At 36.7% G+C, this 19,316-nt stretch overlaps 1 protein-coding gene across 7 annotated transcripts in view; it reads left to right on the top strand.

Annotated features, from left to right (window-relative positions):
• The window catches only part of LOC126470107 (nicotinate phosphoribosyltransferase), a 124,784-nt gene that overhangs the window by 345 nt on the left and 105,123 nt on the right, over nt 1–19,316 (top strand). For 2 of the 7 annotated variants that reach the window (XM_050097704.1, XM_050097693.1), the window contains exons 2-5: nt 1,197–1,367; nt 11,446–11,572; nt 13,889–13,972; nt 14,569–14,696. In XM_050097704.1, the coding sequence (XP_049953661.1) occupies nt 1,197–1,367; nt 11,446–11,572; nt 13,889–13,972; nt 14,569–14,696 (510 nt within the window). Of the gene's footprint in view, nt 1–54; nt 187–994; nt 1,100–1,196; nt 1,368–11,445; nt 11,573–13,888; nt 13,973–14,568; nt 14,697–19,316 lie in introns of those variants that run through there. The other 5 variants (XM_050097737.1, XM_050097714.1, XM_050097744.1 and 2 more) reach the window with 5 other exon arrangements.

Here is a 19,316-nt window from a genome sequence, read left to right as displayed (position 1 = left end):
CAGCTCTCGTGTGAGATCTGTTGTAAAAAAAAAAAAAAAAAGAAAAGAAAAACATGACGTTTTGTGCTCCAGAGTCGTTTGTTTATAAATATAAGCTGCGTGGTATTGTAAGTTCCGTTACAGTAACCTGCACCTGGAAATGAAGCGTTGATGGTCCTAATGGAGTTTACATCGTGTTCTACTTTTGTTAGTTTTCGCGTGTTGTTATACTTTGTAATTTGATGTTCTTAGTTATGTAATAAAGAAAATATCGAAATCAGTGCCACGTAAATGTAGATCATCCCCATACAACGTTTGTGGTTTACTATAGCCAGCAAGCTCATTGCAGGATTATTGAGACCGATGTCTGAAGACTATTTCTATTGGTAGAATCACCACTTCTGCGACCGGCAGTATCAGAATTTCATTTAGGATAACAACTTACTGCATGTTAATTCATGGTGCTTAATATTTTTAGAAATTAACCTCTCCATTTCTAAGGTGTTCTATTTGTACCAAGTTACAAATTACCGTAAACAAAAGCTGTTTGCGTAATATACATTGTCACTGGGAAGAAAAGTTTGTTTTCAAAATAGTTTGCACGTTTCGAGCGCCAGTTTCAAATGATAGTTCGAAGTGTATTTGTAAACTTAATCTCACATGGAGGCAAGGCCTACTCCACTCATATTTGCGTCGTAAATGTTTAGTTATGAGCTTCGCCTACAAAATGAATGTAATTTCAAGGTGGTTTACTCATTTGGTTAGAAGAGTTGAAAGAAAATGTTAAAAGGAATTTATCGTATGGAATTGTTAACAGAGGCTTAATCAATACGTAAAATCCTATAAGATCAAATAATTTTTTCAGATAATTTAGAGTGCAACATATTAAGAGGGTGCAGAATCCAAAGAAACTTAAATAATCTCAGGACAATGTAGAATTACACTTTTCTGTAAAATGCACAGTAGCTACATCTTTTATGCCAACTCTATAACAAATGACACTTTAATGTAGTGCATAGTTTTGTGTTACGGGAATGGTACAAATGACATTTCCTTAATTTCTACTATTTTGAAACAAATTGTTGTTGTTGCATTCAAATTAGCTACAATTGCTTGACAGGTGTGTGAAAGAGGCTAGAAAGCTGTTACTGGTATTATTTTTTTTTACACCAAAAGTTTACCGTATCACTTGGAGTTGTAATGACATGATTTTACAGATTTATACCAAATTACTATGGCCTATGCGTACTGGAAGTCGGGGAAGGTGAATGATGTTGCTGTCTTTGATTTGTATTTCCGCAAAAATCCATTCCAAGGAGAGTTCACAATATTTGCTGGGCTTGAAGAGTGTCTTTTGTTTCTGGAGAATTTTCATTATTCAGAAAGTGGTAAGTTCATAATATCTGAAAGACACTTTACATCGTACAGTGTCTAAATGATGCTATTATAAATAGTAAGTCGTGTTTTAATGTTTCATATTCTTGCTGCTGCATTGCCAATAAGGTATTGGGCGTTTTTAAAAACAAGCTCTCTCTCTCTCTTAAGAAAATGTGCATTCATTTGTCATAGTGTGAAACTCTTTAAGTGTTTTCTGTTAAAATTTGTTGAAGTATAATTGTAGAATGTATTCGTACCCCCTTGTGCTGTACGGTACCATGATAATATGTGCTTATAGTTTCCTTAAATTGGATCAATAGACCATTTGAAAGATTGTAAAAGGTAATAAATATTCTTAACAATACAGTAATAACTGAAGAGAGTTTCCCATTGTTTGAAACAAGGTTTTGTTCTGTGACTTTCACAACATTGATGTTCAATAGTTCATGAGAAGTGAGTGCTCTGCCTTCCACACATTCTGTAACTCAATAAATTAATCTTTAATGTGGAAACTGAAGGTTGTATATATACCATAAGGCACATGTTGGAATGCTGCAAGACAAAAAAGGCTTGTAAATATTTCTACAGTCTGCATTTTTTATAAATATTCACTACTGCTGTTCACATGCACCTTCATTCCTTCTCTTCCATACACCATTCCATCCAACCAATAACATAAATGATAGGTCTAGTCCTAATCCTAGAAATGTATAGGAAAGGGAATTTCTCAGCAATGTACTGAATTGTGTACTTTCAAGGAGAGAGTGAAGATATTCCTGAGGAAAAAAAGACTGCACCTTGAAATCTGTGGTGTTCCTGTAGGGCGGACTTGGAAATGACATGCACGACTATGGTTTCTTTAGAAATCAGCTGTTTGTTTCAACTGGAATGAGATAATTTTTTCCATCTTTTGTCCATTCACTTTTTGTTATTTTGGTGTAACACTTAGTGATGAAATTCATTTTAGAAGAATCACGAAACAGTATTAAGAGGAACTCTGTTGGACAGCCACATATTCATTGTGGATTAATGAAAGAAATGTGGAATTTTCACTAGAGTATAGTGCACTAAAGACTGCAGTTGAGTGACATATAGTGTGGTGTTTGAAAGAGAATACATAGTGACGTTGCGAGTTTGCTCTGCCCACATTTGCTTTCTTGAGGTGAAATTCCACCGAAGCAACACTAGACAACATGTTGCTTAGAGTCACATCTTGCATGTTAGTGTGCGGCATGAAGTCTTGCTACGAAGTTCTTGTTACCCAGAAAATGTGTTGCCTGGTGTCACATGTTATATGTGTTTGTAGCATGTGCCTCAGGCATTTCCACTGAAGCTTTGTCAGAACAGTGCACCATATCTTTGCAAATGATAGCAGCAACTGTGTTCTTAGAACTAACCATGAGTGCAGGTAACAGAAGAAAAACAGACATATTGAGTATTTAACTCAAAATTAAATCTGCAAACACGGTGGAAGCTACAAACATACCCAGTATGATTGAATCACTGTACAGTTAACTAATGTGAACTTACCTAAGAATCTCTCTTTTGCTCTTGGTTGATGTGTTTTCCTTGGTTTATCGTCACCTTGTAAGAAATTCGTAGAGCATAATGCAAACCATTTTCCTCCTTGTTTAAGTGATCTGTTACTGTTGCAGTTTTTTATGTTCACAGTAGAATGCTGTCTGTAAATTCTTCATTTTCTCATTTGCCTCTAAAACACTGCAACCATATTTTTGGGTGATCTTCTCCAGCTTATAGCTTCTTGATGTGGCTGTTTGTAATAATTACTTCAGTCGTTTTTGTAAGTAACTTATCTTTTTGAGCATTATTAATGCAAAGTTGGTGATAATACATTTGAGGTAAAGTGTTTAAATTTTTTTCTCATTTACTGTATCGTCACCTATTGTTTGTGCCAACCTGTGCCTCTTAGTTGATTAACTAACTAACTTCATTCTGAGTCAAGTAATCACTGTTAACAGAATACAGAAAAAACTTCACTGCATAAGCGAGAATGTGAATTTTGCAGCTACATCTAACCAAGAAGGCACCAACTAAACAAAAAGTCGGGAATACACCAATAACATGGAAAAACTACACTAAGGATGACATGTTGTAGGCTGAAGTATATCACACAATTTTGTTCAAAATCCCCAGTAGATTATAAAACAAAGCCCTAAAGCATTGTCACAGGTTCCGGAAATCAGGGAATTTAAAACACGTCAGGCAGATATCAGGGAAATTTGGAAAAAAACTGTTTAATCTTTTTTGTCTCAGTAGATGAAATGGTTTATTTACTGAGGTGTCGTGTTGTCGCTACCTCAGTGCAGCCGAGTACGTTCGACGTTCGCCGCTTCCCTACTCTCTCATTACTACTGCTACTGCTTCTTTCCTTCCTACCCCCCCCCCCCCTGCTTGCAGTCAGTGCTGCTATGATTTCTTGCTGATAGCCTAACAGCTGCTGATGAAAGGCAGGGAGAAGTGAGGAGTGGTTTCTTTGGATGTGATTCTCAGACTGTAGACGCAGTGGCCAGACGGCAGTCACTTGTGCATGAGTTGTCTGAGTGATTGTATGACTGTGTGTGTGCTCTCGTTTACTGACAAAGGCTATGGCAGGAAATTTAGTTGCGAGAGTGCAATTGTCTTTTCTTTGTGCCCGTCTGCAACTCACCAATCATCTTTACAGTGAATTGCTACCTGTCATTATTATTGATTCTCAGAGTATTTGAACAAGTTATCTGTTTCACAAATTGATCACCGTGGTCTCATTTCATCAACGTGTTGTCTGTGGCTCATGAATAGCTGTCTACAGAAGTGGATTTTCATGACGGGCCAAAACCGCAGGCTGTTTCTGTAGGTATCTGTAATGAATCGGGCCTGCCGATCTGAAGCCATTCGATTCGTAGTAATGTGCAGGCCCTGCCTGTTGGATCTAGTTTCTCTGATCTGCCAGCAGGCTGAGTCTGTTGTGTGTGTGGCATAATGCAGTGGATTTTCATGGTTTATCCATGGACCCAGGACTGCAGTGCTTCTCAGGAGGTCAGAGGCCATGGCCGACGGATTTCAGGAAATGCCTGTCTCACTGCTAGTATGTTGTACAGTGTGGCATTTTATAGACATTTTATTTGTTCTAGTACATTTTATCACTTCAAAAGTAGTTTATATGTTATAAAGTATGGACGATAAGAAGAAGAAAATCGTCAGCCGCTGGCAGTTTGTGTGCTATGTACTCATATATTTTTTGAAAGAAGAATCACAAAATACCTGTAAAATAATAAATATTCCACAGTGGGTAATATCCGACAATAACGAACATAGTAGAATCAACATTTTATTGGCTGTCACATACAGTGGTGGTTTACACAATTCTTCCTCACCTTATACACTTATTTCAAGAGACCTACTTTTTTCCGAGGTCATATCTGAAATCAGTGAAAGTATTTCAAATCTGTCTTGTGACTCCAAGGAAATGCTTATTTTTGTCACCAACTGTGATTATTTAGTTTACTAAAATGAAATATCAGTGGTCTTAATGAAACACGCATACCATTTGGCTTGCTTTCTCCATCTAAAAACAGTTCATTACAAAAGATGTTTATGTTAGTACTTAAGCTTTTTCCTCTCGTCAGGAAGTGCCAGCTACATGCAAATTTTTTTCGATAATTCCTCATTTGCACTATTGTCTCTTTTACCATAACTGCAAAGACAGATTGTCAACTTAGGTCTTACCTTACATATGAGCTCTCAAAATTTATCAGGGAAAAATGTTAAAACTTGTCTGGAAATCAGGGAATTTCACTTTGGGAAACTTGTGGCAACCCTGCCTTAGTATTAAAAAAAAAACCTCACTGATAATCATACAGCCGGCCGGTGTGGCTGAGCGGTTCTAGGTGCTTCAGTCTGGAACCGCACGACCGCTACGGTCACAGGTTCGAATCCTGCCTCGGGCATGGATGTGTGTCATGTCCTTAGGTTAGTTAGGTTTCAGTAGTTCATCGTTCTAGGGGACTGATAACCTCAGATGTTGAGTCCTATAGTGCTCAGAGCCATTTTTGCTAATCATACAGTAGTACACTTACATGATTGGTTAGCTTTAATGTGTAACCACATGTAGTAGTGGCTGATGATGCATTTCAACTACAGAAATGCATTATGAGACCATTTTCAGTCCACCATGAAAGAGGTTTTTGTAGACAAAAGTATGACGTCAGACACTAATATGCTCACAGAGAAATGGAAAACAGTTTTGGGCTTTCGGTATCAGTGTATCGTGTGTTCAGAAAAACACTGTTGCCCTCTGTGGAGAATGCATAAATTGTCACTTCAATGTATGTCTAACTTTAGAGCACGGTGAGAAAACACTTCAGAACCACTGTACATGTCTTGAGGAACATTTTACACTGACCCAAGCAGTGGAAATGTTGTTCATGAAACATGGAGTCCATAATTCAGAATGATACTGGCACAGAGAACTTGCAGTGCAGGCCACAGAAGTCAGGTTCGTAACCAAAAGAAGTACAGGATGATTTTATGAGGTATTACATGTCACGTGAAGGACATTTGCCTTGCCAATATCAGTACGGACTTGTGCACAGCAAGAGGAAATATGAATTCTTACAGTGCAAGAAAACTCGAACTAAACTGAACTATGTATGAATTATAACTAATCCTATCTTTGTGGATCACTGAGATTGACAGTAGCAAGCTGCTACAAAAATTGCAGTAAATTTGGTGAATTACTTGTAGTGTCTCACAACAAAAATGAATTGAATCCATACCATGTCACAGCCAACAAGCTGTATGGATCCGCTGACTGTGAGCTTGTGAGTGACGAGGGTAAACATGTTGTGCCTTGTCAACATGCAGTATATGCGGCTGGCAACAATTTGCCTACTGTGGAATGTCACAATAGGGTTTGTTGCCACATGGCACTATGGTCAAATTTTTCCATAGCTGCCTGCCACATATTGCCCAGTGCTGATTTGTGTCTCAAAAAATTATTGCCCAGTCGTGTTGCTATAACAAGAGACTTGCCTTGGTATGGTCACACCTTCATGCTTGCTACACCATTACCACTGTGTGGCTCCATTTATCACTGATCTTGGCTGTCATCATTGTGCAATCCATTGGCATGTCCATTATTGTGACCCACGTGTTGCCACACTGATGGCAATAGAACCACGGCTGTTAATGCAATGCTGTATTGTGCTTCCGTGCTGCTTCTCCTTACTTTTGTACAGACTAATAATTTTTTGACCAAAGAAACATATCCAGACCAAAAACATTGCTGGCCTGAAAAATAGATACCTGAAGATAGCATCTGGTGTGGAATTTGCCCCATGCAATGAAGTATTATAATGTTGTGTCTCTGGAACATTTAAAGTTTTTTGTGCTCTATAATTTTTTTTTTTTATTAAAGTGATAACCTGTGTTTGGACATGCCTATCCAAGTTTGTTTGAGGTAACTTTCAAATTTTTTTTATTACAATTAAGAATTTTTACAAATTTTTGACATATTGAGGCTTTATACCCCCCCTCCCCGGACCTTGCCTTTGGTGGGCAGGTTTGCGTGCCTCAGCGAACAGATAGCCGCACCGTAGGTGCAACCACAATGGAGAGGTATCTGTTTAGAGGCCAGACAAACGTGTGGTTCCTGAAGAGGGGCAGCAGCCTTTTCAGTAGTTGCAGGGCCAACAGTCTGGATGATTGACTGATCTGGCCTTGTAACATTAACCAGAATGGCTTTGCTATTCTGGTACTGCGAACGGCTGAAAGCAAGAGGAAACTACAGCCGTAATTTTTCCTGAGGGCATGCAGCTTTACTGTATGGTTAAATGATGATGGCGTCCTCTTGGGTAAAATGTTCTGGAGGTAAAATAGTCCCTCATTCGGATCTCCAGGCAGGGACTGCTCGAGAGGACGTCGTTATCAGGAGAAATAAAACTGGCGTTCTACGGATCGGAGTGTGGAATGTCAGATCCCTTAATCGGGCAGGTAGGTTACAAAATTTAAAAAGGGAAATTGATAGGTTAATGGGAAATGGTAAAGTTCGGTGGCAGGAAGAACAAGACTTTTGGTCGGGTGAATACAGGGCTATGAATACAAAATCAAATAGGGGTAATGCAGGAGTAGGTTTAATAAGGAATAAAAAATATAGGTGTGTGAGTAAGCTACTGCAAATAGCATAGTGAACGCTTTATTGTGGCCAAGATAGACACGAAGCCCACGCCTCCTACAATAGTACAAGTTTATATGCCAACTAGCTCTGCAGATGACGAAGTAATTGATGAAATGTATGATGAGATAAAATAAATTATTCAGATAGTGAAGGGAGATGAAAATTTAATAGTCATGGGTGACTGGAATTTGATAGTAGGAAAATGGGGGGAAGGAAATGTAGTAGGTGAATATGGATTGGGGGGAATAAATGAAAGAGGAAGCCGCCAGGTAGAATTTTGCACAGAGCATAACTTAATCATAGCAAACACTTGGTTCAAAAATCATGAAAGAAGGTTGCATAAATGAAAAAAGCCTAGAGATACTAAATGGTATCAGATAGATTATATAATGGTCAGTTGTTTTGAGGGGGTGGATTCACTTTGGAACCAGTGTTTTCAGGCACCCATCATTTCATGTGATATATTTGACAGCAATAGTGCATTTTTCGTAGACAGAAGCCTTCATCTCGAAACTTCCATGAACTCAAAATGCCTAAAACAAATTGTAGTCCTAAATACCAACAAAAGTGCACCTGAAATTTAATAAATTTTGTTTCACAGCTACGTACTGTTCCACTGGGTTCATTTCGATAAAACACGTAAAAGCAGTAGTACAAACTCAAATGTGTGTTACAATAACTTAGATTACCCACTTTCGTGGGCAGTGATCTCAATATTGGCACTTAAAAACAACCTGTGTCATAATCTCCTTCAGTCATGTAGCAGCATCTCCATGCCAGTTGTTGCTTTGAACACTGTGACTTGACTGCTATGTTGCACTACATTTGCAGAAGTTCCTCAGTTTACCACTAAAAACCTCTGTTTTACAATAGCATCAGTGGTTTCAAGTGAAGGCTCATTTACATATATAAGCTTGCCAGTGTAATTTAACATGTTGAAATATTTCTGTTTTTAGGTCTCCTTTTATAATTAGCAGATGAAACAGAAGACATATCTGTGGCACTTTGTAATTGTGTACTTCCAACAGATATATTTCCCTCCAGATTCCATTCATTCATCGTGATATTGGTTTTATCATATTTCATTTTTAGGCCAAGTTCAGAGCAGATTGGCACAAATTCACTAACCAGTATTTGAAGTTCTTGTATACTATTTTCAAATTTACATCATCATCAGTGAATTTCAGGTTATTTAATATCTTTCCCAGAATTTCGATTCCCTTTGTTTTCCAATCTAATTTTGACATTGCTTCTTTGAGGACTGCTGAAAATAGTTTTGGACGTATACTATCACCTTGTTCTACACCCTTTTCAATGGGAAATTCTTATTTCCCACCCAGCTACATTCACAAACGTTGTGGAAGTTTTGTGTATGTTGTACAAGATATTAGTATTGACTTGTTCTATTCGTTGCTCCTGTTAGAGAGACTCACACCACTGTGTGACTGATCCAATCAAATGTGTTTTCAAAATCTATGAAGGTAAGGCAAAGAGGTAGGTGGTATCATTAGTTCCATTAATTGTTTTGTGTAGAGTGAGGGTATGATATTCTTTTAAGCAGTGGTCGGAACCCAGCTTGCTCAATAGATTGGACCAGGTCAAGTGTAGTGCTCAGTCTGGTATTCAGAATTCTAGTAAACACTTGGCACAGTATGTACAGGAGGCTGATAGGGCGATAGTTCTTTATATCTTTAGTACTGCCTCTCTTATGTATCAGGATTATTTTGGCTTTATTCCAATCTCATGGTAATTTCCCACTGTGCCAACAACTTGGAAATATTTTAGCCCAATGCCTTACAGATTCATCATACATCATCTTCAAAATATCGACTTTGAGATCATTGCCACTTGGAGTGATGAATTGTCTACGATTAAAATATCATCATTGACTTTACTATGCAGGTTACTATAAAAATTCTTCATATCTTCAAGTATTTCTTCCTTATCTGTAATTTGGCCTTGGTCTACGTCTGATTCTTTCCAATCATAAGCTTCTGCTTGACCATCTTCAAATTAGATTATTTATTTTCAAGACTGGCTTTTAGTATATTCTCATCATATGTCTTGATGTCCTCTTTCATGCTCTTGCTTTGAGCCTTGCACAGTATGTGTATTCTGTCTTATCTTTGTTTCTACTTTCATTTTTCTTCTCTTATCATATTGTGTGTTAGCTTCTTTGGCTGGTTTTGAGATTTGTACAAGTCAGCCACTTCTTCAGCTGTTGTGATTAATATGTTTGTTACTACTTCTGCATCATTCCGTTCTTGACATCTCTCTTTCCGTTCTTCAAGATTTTTGAAATTTAAAATTTTTCGTTTTTCTTTAGTTAGTTTCAATCTTTCATCTTTTGTATCTTTCATCTTTTAAATCTTGCTCTTATTAGTCAATGACTACTAACACAGAAAAGTAACAATGTTCTGGAATTCTTTTGTTGAATTAAATAGAGTTTTTTCAAAATGAAGCTTCTGATGTGTCTGAAAAAGGAAATATGTTACCAGTTTTGACTTGTGACAATGACACATCGGTTTTTAATTTGAAAAATTTTCAAAATTGAAGGATTTTCTCAGTGAGCAATGGGGAATTACGTGAAGAGACAAAAAAGCAAACAAAACAAGGGGCAGAGTGGACTATAAATGCAATTATGACTGGAATGAAAATTAGGTGGAGGAGGGTGGGATGCAACGTGAGGCGAACATATAATACTTAGACCCAGAAAAATCTTTGCTGGCTTCCAAGAGATGCTAAAAGACTGAGATGATACTTTTTTTTCTCAATTTCTGTTTAGGATTTCAAGTGAGTCTCTTATTAGGGAAACGAGCATTGGGTACAGATGTGAGAATCCTACGATGCTGCCTCGGACAATATTCTAGCTTGCTTTCCTGTGGACAATATTCTAGCTTGCTTTTGTGTTGTTTTTCTGTGGCTTACAAAACATTGAGTATATGCCTGTTTGGTATTGGTGCTTATGATGAATGCAAGTACAGAACTGTAAGAATAAGATGGAAGCTGTCATTAAACTGAAGGTTGGTTTGACACCACAGTGCTTCACCAGGTATGGCCCTGTTAGAGGTGGTAAGCCATTGCCTTCCTCTGACCTTTCAACTGTCTTATGTAATTAGTCATAAGGGTACCTACAGTTTAACGTGGACTCCAAACCACACACCCACACACTCACACATGCACACAGTGCTTGATTTGGAGGAAAAAAAAAAAAAAAAAAAAAAAAAAAGGATTCTAGTACTGTGATCTCCCAGGGGGTGTTGTTTAAATTTAGACTTCTTAAAATGTTATTTTAATGTTTTTCTGAGCTTTTTAAAAGTGTAAATACAAGATTTGTTTTACATCATTTAGACAAAAGCAGAAGATCTATCATACCACCTCTCAAAATCTGCAATTCTAATCCCCCCCCCCCCCCCAATCAGAGGTATCGATTTGGTGCACAGTCACAAATCCAGCAAAAAAGAAGAAGAAAAGAAAAATTATATGTATTCAATAAACTTATATTATGCAGAATATATTTGTGACATGAACTATCAATATTTTATACTAAAATATTGATAAATTTTTATATTTGTTGTTATTATTATTTTTCTTTCTTATCTTTTCTTTTTTTATGATTCTTTGGTTTTTTGTTGGGAAATTATTGCTGTTGGTTGTTCATTTTTAAATCTGATTTTTGAATGGAGAAATTAGACGAGTTACAAATCGAAAACCTTAGTTATCCACTGTACTTTACAAAATAAGGTTGGAAATCAGCATTGTACCTTGGCTGTGGACTAGAATGGCTTGTGGCAAAGCACTTATGTTCAAATTGCTTTCGTTAATTTAGTGATAGTTGGTAGCAAAAAATTGATCTTGTTAGAAAACGCACTAATGTCCAGGAAATTACTTAATTGTCTGAATAATGTTTATAGACATACTGTATCTGAAGCAAACTCTCCCACAAACAATTGAGCCAGAATTCTTTGTCTTTCTGAAGAATCTCACACCGAGAGATGTCACGCTCCATGCCATTGAAGAAGGGTCTGTTTGTTTTCCAAGGTAAAATTCCTGATTATGTTCATTTAAAATATGTAACTAAATTTTGAGCAATGAACTAAGTTCATTTATAACTGTTTGGGTGTCTTTTTATCTTTTAAATAGTTAAATCGCAAGCTGCCAGTAAAACTGATTTAAAAAAAAAAAGGAAAAATGTAAACCAAACCTGATAAATAAATACTTAAATCTTCAAATACACCTTAATATTACTATTATTTGTGTGCTAGAACAGCTGAACATTGTACATGCCCATTAATGACAGAAGATATAACATTCTGTTGAGGAAAATACACGCACACCAAGAAAATTATTTATGAGACAAATTGTGATAAGAAATGAACAATTTTATTTGTTCATAAAATTCATTTGCCTTTCAGGGTACTTCTCTAATAAGTTACAAAATCTTAAAATGCGTAGAACACAGGTTGTTTCATTTCAGAAATGGAATCTTGTTAAATTTATTTTAAATAAGGCTTTATGTTTTGGGAATTAAAGTGGTACATCCCTGTTTTGTACTGTGAGGTATGGGACTGAGAAGTTGTGTTTATCCATTGATTCACAGTTAGTTGTCTTGTAATCACTGATGGTTTGTCAGTCTATCATCTCTTCATGTTAGATTGGTTAGCAGTTGATTTCTCATTTTAATGTCGAAAATTCTTTTGCCTGCCTATACCAGAATTTTGGATCCTCACTATATGGTACTGCAGAATGCAATTGAGGTATTGTCTTCAGAGTAGAAGATCTTAATTTCTTTGATTTTGGTTTATAAACATTCAAGTATCTAATGTTATATGAGCATAGTTTAATCAAAGTGTGATGTCTTGTATTTTCAGTTACATTTATTAGTTTGTTGAGGAGATATAAAACAAACCTATGGACTTCTTGTTACTATTTTCCTGCAAAATGCATTTGCGCTATAGCGTTAGAAGTGTTCAATATTTCAGTTTGCTGAACATTAGTAAAAAGGAAAAAAACTCTAAAAGGAGAACAGTTTTTTTACCTTTTTATTGATGAGACTTCCATATATTGGATAATAGCCAAAACTGACACCGTCACAAAATCATTTGACCAAGCAAGGTGGTACAATGTCTAAGACACAGGGATGTGTTTTATGCAAAATGAGTTAAAATTTTCATTTCTTTGTTTCCTTAAATCCATCTGGCAAATAAAAGCCATAATAGAATACTGGGAACCATCATTGTCCGGTTCAGGTAATGCTCAACCATTAATGATTTTGACAACAGTTTGAAATCTGTTCTTCCTCCATTCATTCTTGCTGTCATCTGTACCAGTTTTACACCATCTTAAATCACTATAACATATTTTAAACCTTTTTATGGTGTTCCACATTGTTGGAAATAAATCTTGGCATATCTTCTCCTGGACTCACGTTGTGATGGTCTCTTCAAAAAGGAAACCAAAAAACATTTTCTTCTGTATGCGAAGCTCAACTGAGGTGACAAATATTACAGTACTGGCCTTGACCAAAGATGCTGTTGCAGTTATCATTTCAAGAACACTTCCATGAGTTTTGTGGAGACGGTGTATGTAATTTTTTTCTCTTTAGCATTTCTTATCGTATCCTGTTGTGTGTACACTGCAGGTAGTCCAGCAAGAAATTGTGTGTTTATTTCCATAAAAAAATAAAACATTTTTGGAGTGTGCATCCATCCATTCATTCATTCATGGACAAGCTCAGTTTAGCAGCTTTCTGGTATCAATGGTTAGAACCTTCTGTTGTTTTTCATTGGTGCTTGCGATTCTTCATTTACATTGTAAAAAGCTGCAAATTAGCATCTTACATAATTGCCAAGTAAATTGTTGCTTTGGGATAAGCTCTTATTGTTGCAAATATGCTGATGAGTTGCTGTCACCTGTCACTACAACCAAATTAATGTATTGATGACTGTTGAAGGATAAGTGTGGCAAGTATAAAGAACAGTACAAGCTGAGGCTGATTTATAAAATCATTTCCTTCAGTGCTACTGGAGCTTTGCAACCCATAATCCATAAATTTAAAACGTTTGTGTGATTGGAGGCCAACAAGATAACATATTAAAATCACTAACCATTCTTCAATGAGAAGTGTTTGTTTTGTTTGGTGCTTTGAATTTAGTTCTGTAGTTTTGTTTATTAAAATTTGACCTTTCTTAATAATGTAGTATGTCTGTAATTCATTTGTGATCCATACCCTCTCTTGTAATTGCCTCGCTGGTTGTTCCATTAGTACACATAAATGATTAACAAATCTAATGCTTTAGATGCTGCAGCGAGTTGATAAATATTTTTAAGTCTGCTACATGCACTTTCCAATTCCAGAGTCCCATTACTTCGGCTTGAGGGTCCCTTGATCATCGTTCAGTTATTAGAAACAACGTTACTCACTCTTGTCAATTATGCAAGGTAAGCATATTGCACTATTTCTGTCTTTGCTCGTTTACTGTTAAATTGAATTTTGAACAGCAGCAAATTGCAATAATATCATAAAAAAGGCTAAACACCTTTTCTCTTCATAAAATTACAAATTATGTGCTTGGATGTGAGGCTGGCGAAGTTTTTTAATGATAGAGAAACACTGCAGGACAAACAGCTGTGTTGTGATTCATCTGTTTACTACTGCATTATTCTTTCAAACTTCTTTGGCTATTGGAAAAAGAGTTTTTTGAAAGTAAAATGTGGATATAATAACTAACTAGCTCGATACATAATGTTGGAGTGACACTACGTACTCCACAGAATAATAGACATGTAACTTTTGTTTAAGTAATTTCTTATACATGTTATGTTTGTTTAAGTACCTTATCAACAACATCCTGCTTGAGGGCAACCTTCTGATTGCAAAGTTTTCATAAGTTCGAGACACTTATTGTGTAGCATTTCTTCGACTGGTAATGGTGTCGCATTCATCTGCATTGTATTATCAAAAGTCTCCAGACATACTTTAAGTATTTGGTGTTATTGAAAGAATATATGATGAAAAATCTAATTTTAAATTATAGCCTTATGGCAACTAATGCTGCCCGCTATCGAATGGCTGCAGGGAAGAACATCACACTACTAGAGTTTGGATTAAGGCGAGCTCAGGGACCTGATGGCGGCTTGTCAGCATCAAAATACTCATACGTTGGTAAGTACAGTAAACGTAACTATTGTATTGTCTTAGTTTTACTACTAGTCGTATAATAATTGGTTGAGGTCAAGGGACCAACAGGATGGAGCCTTGTATGTTGGAATGAAGAGAAGTGAAAAAGACATCTGTAGTTCAAAAAGTGAAGCCTGGGAGGGGGGGGGATAAATGTAAGGAAGTTGATTGATGTGGAGAGGCAAGAGAGGGGGGGGGGGGGCATAAGTCATGGCAGTATGGAAAATGCTTGTAGGACTGGGAGAAGAGGTAAAAGAAAGAGCAAACCAGCCAATCGTTAGTCTGGTAGAGTGGGACAAACATTTTAAATAGCTACTAACAGAAGAAAGGATTGAGTACAAAGGAAATAAAGTGGGAGATGAGAGAGGATCGGGGAGGTGAAGAAATTGAAAAAGTAACCATGAAAGAGGTACAAGAAGGTGGCTACACAAATGATAATCTGGAAATGATCAGTGCCTGGAAATGTACCAACAGAATTTTTGAGGTATGGCCTAGGCAGAATTATCACAAGTTCAATTAGCAGACTGTATACAATGATTTTAAAATGATAAATTGAGCAGGTTATAACTAAAGTAGAAGAACAAAGTAGATTTCAAAGAGACATTTCATGTGTAGACAACAACTTTACACAGAGGAAAGGATTCTAAGCAGTCATTTGGTTTCCATAGATATTGAGAAAGCACGTGACACAGTGCTACTAAATATGTATAGTTTGAGGTACTGGGATCAGCAGAACTGCCAAAAATTTATCTAAGAAGTGTTGTAAATCTCTTAAGTCAGCAGAATGTGTCATTAAAGTGGGGAAAGAAATTTATAGAGAGGTCATTAGAATAACTAAAACACTGAAACAAGGCTGCTACCTGTCTCCCATGCTCTTGTATGTGTAGAAGACACCAAAATTCAGTGTAGAAACTGCATAGGCATGGTGTTGAAGTAGGGGACCAATGCATGTACACACTTTTCTATGCTATGGTTGTTGCAGCAAACAAGGAAGAGGGCATATCTTACATGTTCAGGAAGTTATTGGAAGGATATAAAAAATGTGGTTCGAAAATTAATTTTGAAAAGGCAGAACATCTATGTTGCAGAGAGGAGGGAAGTAACTTAAATGTTTGGGACATCAAATTAAAGTGTGGAGCTTAAGTGTCTGGGTAGTATCGTATCACATGATGAAAGATGTGACAGATATCCAATAACAGATCAGGCAGGGGAGGACTGCTACCCAAAAATTGAACACTGTACATTGGTCCTCAGAAATGAGTTTAAAGGTTAAAATGTGACTATACAAATCCATTGTGGAACTAATAACAAATTTTAGTAGTGGGTATTGGGAACTCATGGAAACTTGTAAAAAGAAGCTTAGAACTTTTAGAAATGGACAACTTAAGAAGAACATGTAAAATTTTGTAGCTTAATCCCTTAAGAAATGAAATAAGAGAAAGAATGCAGACTCATTATAGTATATAGAATGGAAGAAAACAGATGTCCAAAGAAAGCAGTTTCATAGCAGGAGGAAAAGGACAACTAAAAGGTTGGCTAAGAAATATCCAAGAAACTTTGTAGAGAAGAGGAATAGAAGGGAATGAGGAAGAATGGTAAGATAAAGACATTTGTCAACAGAGATACTGGATGCAGTGACAGCTGTAAGACATCCACAACAAGAAGAAAAATAAATAATTAAAATAAACAGTGTTAATGTTTATTAACAATTCTGTCAGTATTTGCAGTATTTATAATAGGTGACTAGTTTCAAATCTTGCAGATCCACACATGCATCTTATCCAGTCAAAATCATTTTTGACTTGGTAAGAGGCACATGTGGATTGTGGCATTCATTCTGTAAACATTTATAAAGCATGTGTTGCCACTATGATGTTTATTATTAAGGTCAGGCACTGTCAGTGCAGCCTCAGTAGGCCAAGCTTCAAATGAACTTGTTAACGTTTGAAACTAGTTGTCTAATATAAATACTGCAACTGTTGAGAGAATCATTAATAACCACTTTAAAAAATTTAATAAAGTTGCTGGTTGTCTATCAACAAAATGTTGAAACTGGGAAAAAAAGAACACAAGATTGTAAGTTTTTTTTTAAATTTTGTGGTTGTAGACATATAGGTCTAATTGTGTGCAGTAAATATGTGATAGAAAGTTATGGAATTAATGAGTTGGCGAGGCATGGTTTAGAAAGTTTACCTGTATTTGCGAAGCAGCACATTCAAAATTCAATTCAACAATCTGGATTAACTTTTAGTACAGGTTCCACTCGATTTTTGGTTATTCTTTCTCCTTTTTTCCTGAGCTAGTATTCCATCTAGAGTGATCTAAAGGTACTGAAGTACATACAGAAAGCAACTGCTGTCAGGGCAAACATACATTTCTTAATCCCCCCCCCCCCCCTACACACACAAACACACGCACACACGCGCGCACACACACACACACACACACACACACACACATTATTGGAGAATATTCATCCAGACAGCCAGCCTTTGCTACTGAAGGAAACTATTAAGACTATATGTAATTTTTGTAATGAGGAATTACTGAGAAAAGGCTTCAGTTTACTTTTCCAGATTGTCTTTTTTCCCGGCTCATCCAGAAGTTACGTGGCCAAGAGGATATTTTATAATTAGTTCATTTATCCAAATTATGTTTAGTCAGTCAGGCTTATACCCCTCTATGAAATAGGAAAATTTAAGCAACAATAATAATGTTTTCAGTGCCGTTGCCACAAGCTTCCATAAACAGCAACACCCTCTGTAATTCCCATACAAGGGATTTTTGTGCCATATAATCATTGTTAATCATGTAATGGTACCACTTTACACCTAGTACAGAGTCCTCCTTCTCACTTCCCTCTTCCAGCGATATTGATTTACCTTCTGCTGGTGCATGGTACAGGGTGACACAGGGGTCAGCAAGGGCCGGTAACCTAAACTCCTCAGAATGTAAGACAAAGAACAAGAAAATAGTTGCATAGGTTCGTTACACATTTTTGTTGGATGTGATTTCACTGCACTTCTTTACTTATCCCAGTAGACTGTACTTCATAATGTTAGAAAACGTCCGCCCTTCCTATTTAAAAGTTTCAAAGCAACTTGTAACTGAATGCACTAAAATTCATAGTTATTTTTAATAAATGAATAAAGTTTTAATCTTAGGCAATTAGCATGATTTGAATATCTTACAGTATGAGGAAATTAAAGCTGAAAGACAATATCTACAGAAGTTATATTATTTATGAGATTTTTATAATGATATTTAACAATTAACAGCTCAGCATTCAGTGTGTGTTCTAGAACACCAGCTTTGTTGCCTTTTGAGTGTGCACTGTTTGTATGACTGTTGTTTCTTCATTTTCCTAAAGACAGTAAGGGAAATAAAGATATGTGTAAGGATTATATGCATTTAAATGTACTGTTTATGGCAATATTTGTAGGTATAGTGTTAAACACATTTGAAGTATGTAATTTGTGAAATGGAAGCATATATTGCAGTGTAGTGAACTTTTAACAAGCAGTCTTCAGTTTGTGACATGTGACACATTATGTAACTGATAAATATGAGCTGATCGTAGCAATGTGGTCTGTCATATGCAAGAAAACATAGCCTCCCACCACTGCTCTGAAAAAGACTTATACATACCTCAATCCTAATTACTACTCTTCATGGGGACCAGGCGCGGCTCGTAATTAAAGGCTCTGAGGCGGAGCCGCCCCAAAATATATGTTAAAGTAAATTTCGCAAGAACATATTACAAAATTTAAATTATCAGGAAGAATTTCGCACATTTCCCATTCCGATTAAAATAACGACGGTCAACGTTTTTGGAACTGTTTGTATCGATAGATGTTTTCGGAACGGTTAGTAGTGTTTAGGCTGCGCCTTGGAACGTCCGTAAGCTGCATGTAGTAGCGGTTTGGGGGCGTGGCTTCTACATAGTACCGCTCTTTATGGGCGACCCGAAGGCTCAGAGCTTGCAGCCTAAGGGTGTCATACCAACCACCACACGTTTTTCACGTTCCACTATCTATGTAATAAAGGAATGTAGAGTGGCCGAAACTTCGCTATCCAATCTCTGTCTCTGCACATCTCTACTACGCTTCGATGCGTCATTAATCGACGTTTAGTATTATTGTTTTGATAATGTTTTACATTGTTGTTTTGTTTCTACCATTGGCTATTTTATCCACATTTAGAATAAGTTTGCAAATATCCCGCCAGAGTGCACTAGACTACCGTAACTACAGGCTCTCTAACCGTAACAACAGTACTGCCATCTAGCGAGAGTTTCATAAGTGATTAGAGGACAAAGCGCGCGAAATTTGTCCCGTGACTTTACTTTCCTTGCTTGCTGATGCTGACTGCTTTTGTTGATATCGTGTGATATTAGCAAGTTTCTTTTTCGGAGTGTATTTTGCAAGATTTTAGTGAGTTTTTACTTGCTCGTGAAACCAGCGCAATATGAATTCAGTGTGCAATTCAATAGGTAAAAACTTGGAACACGGCCATAGGATGCAAGTGAAAGAACTTTGTGCACCCAGACCCGATCTAACGATCAATCAAGAACAGAAACAGTGCAAATCTAGGCAAGGATACAAC

This window comes from Schistocerca serialis, chromosome 1 (genome assembly GCF_023864345.2).
Source record: "Schistocerca serialis cubense isolate TAMUIC-IGC-003099 chromosome 1, iqSchSeri2.2, whole genome shotgun sequence".
NCBI classification, from domain to species: domain Eukaryota; kingdom Metazoa; phylum Arthropoda; class Insecta; order Orthoptera; family Acrididae; genus Schistocerca; species Schistocerca serialis.
The sequence above is the reverse complement of the archived record's forward strand: the minus strand, read 5'-3'. Positions and strand labels throughout refer to the sequence as shown.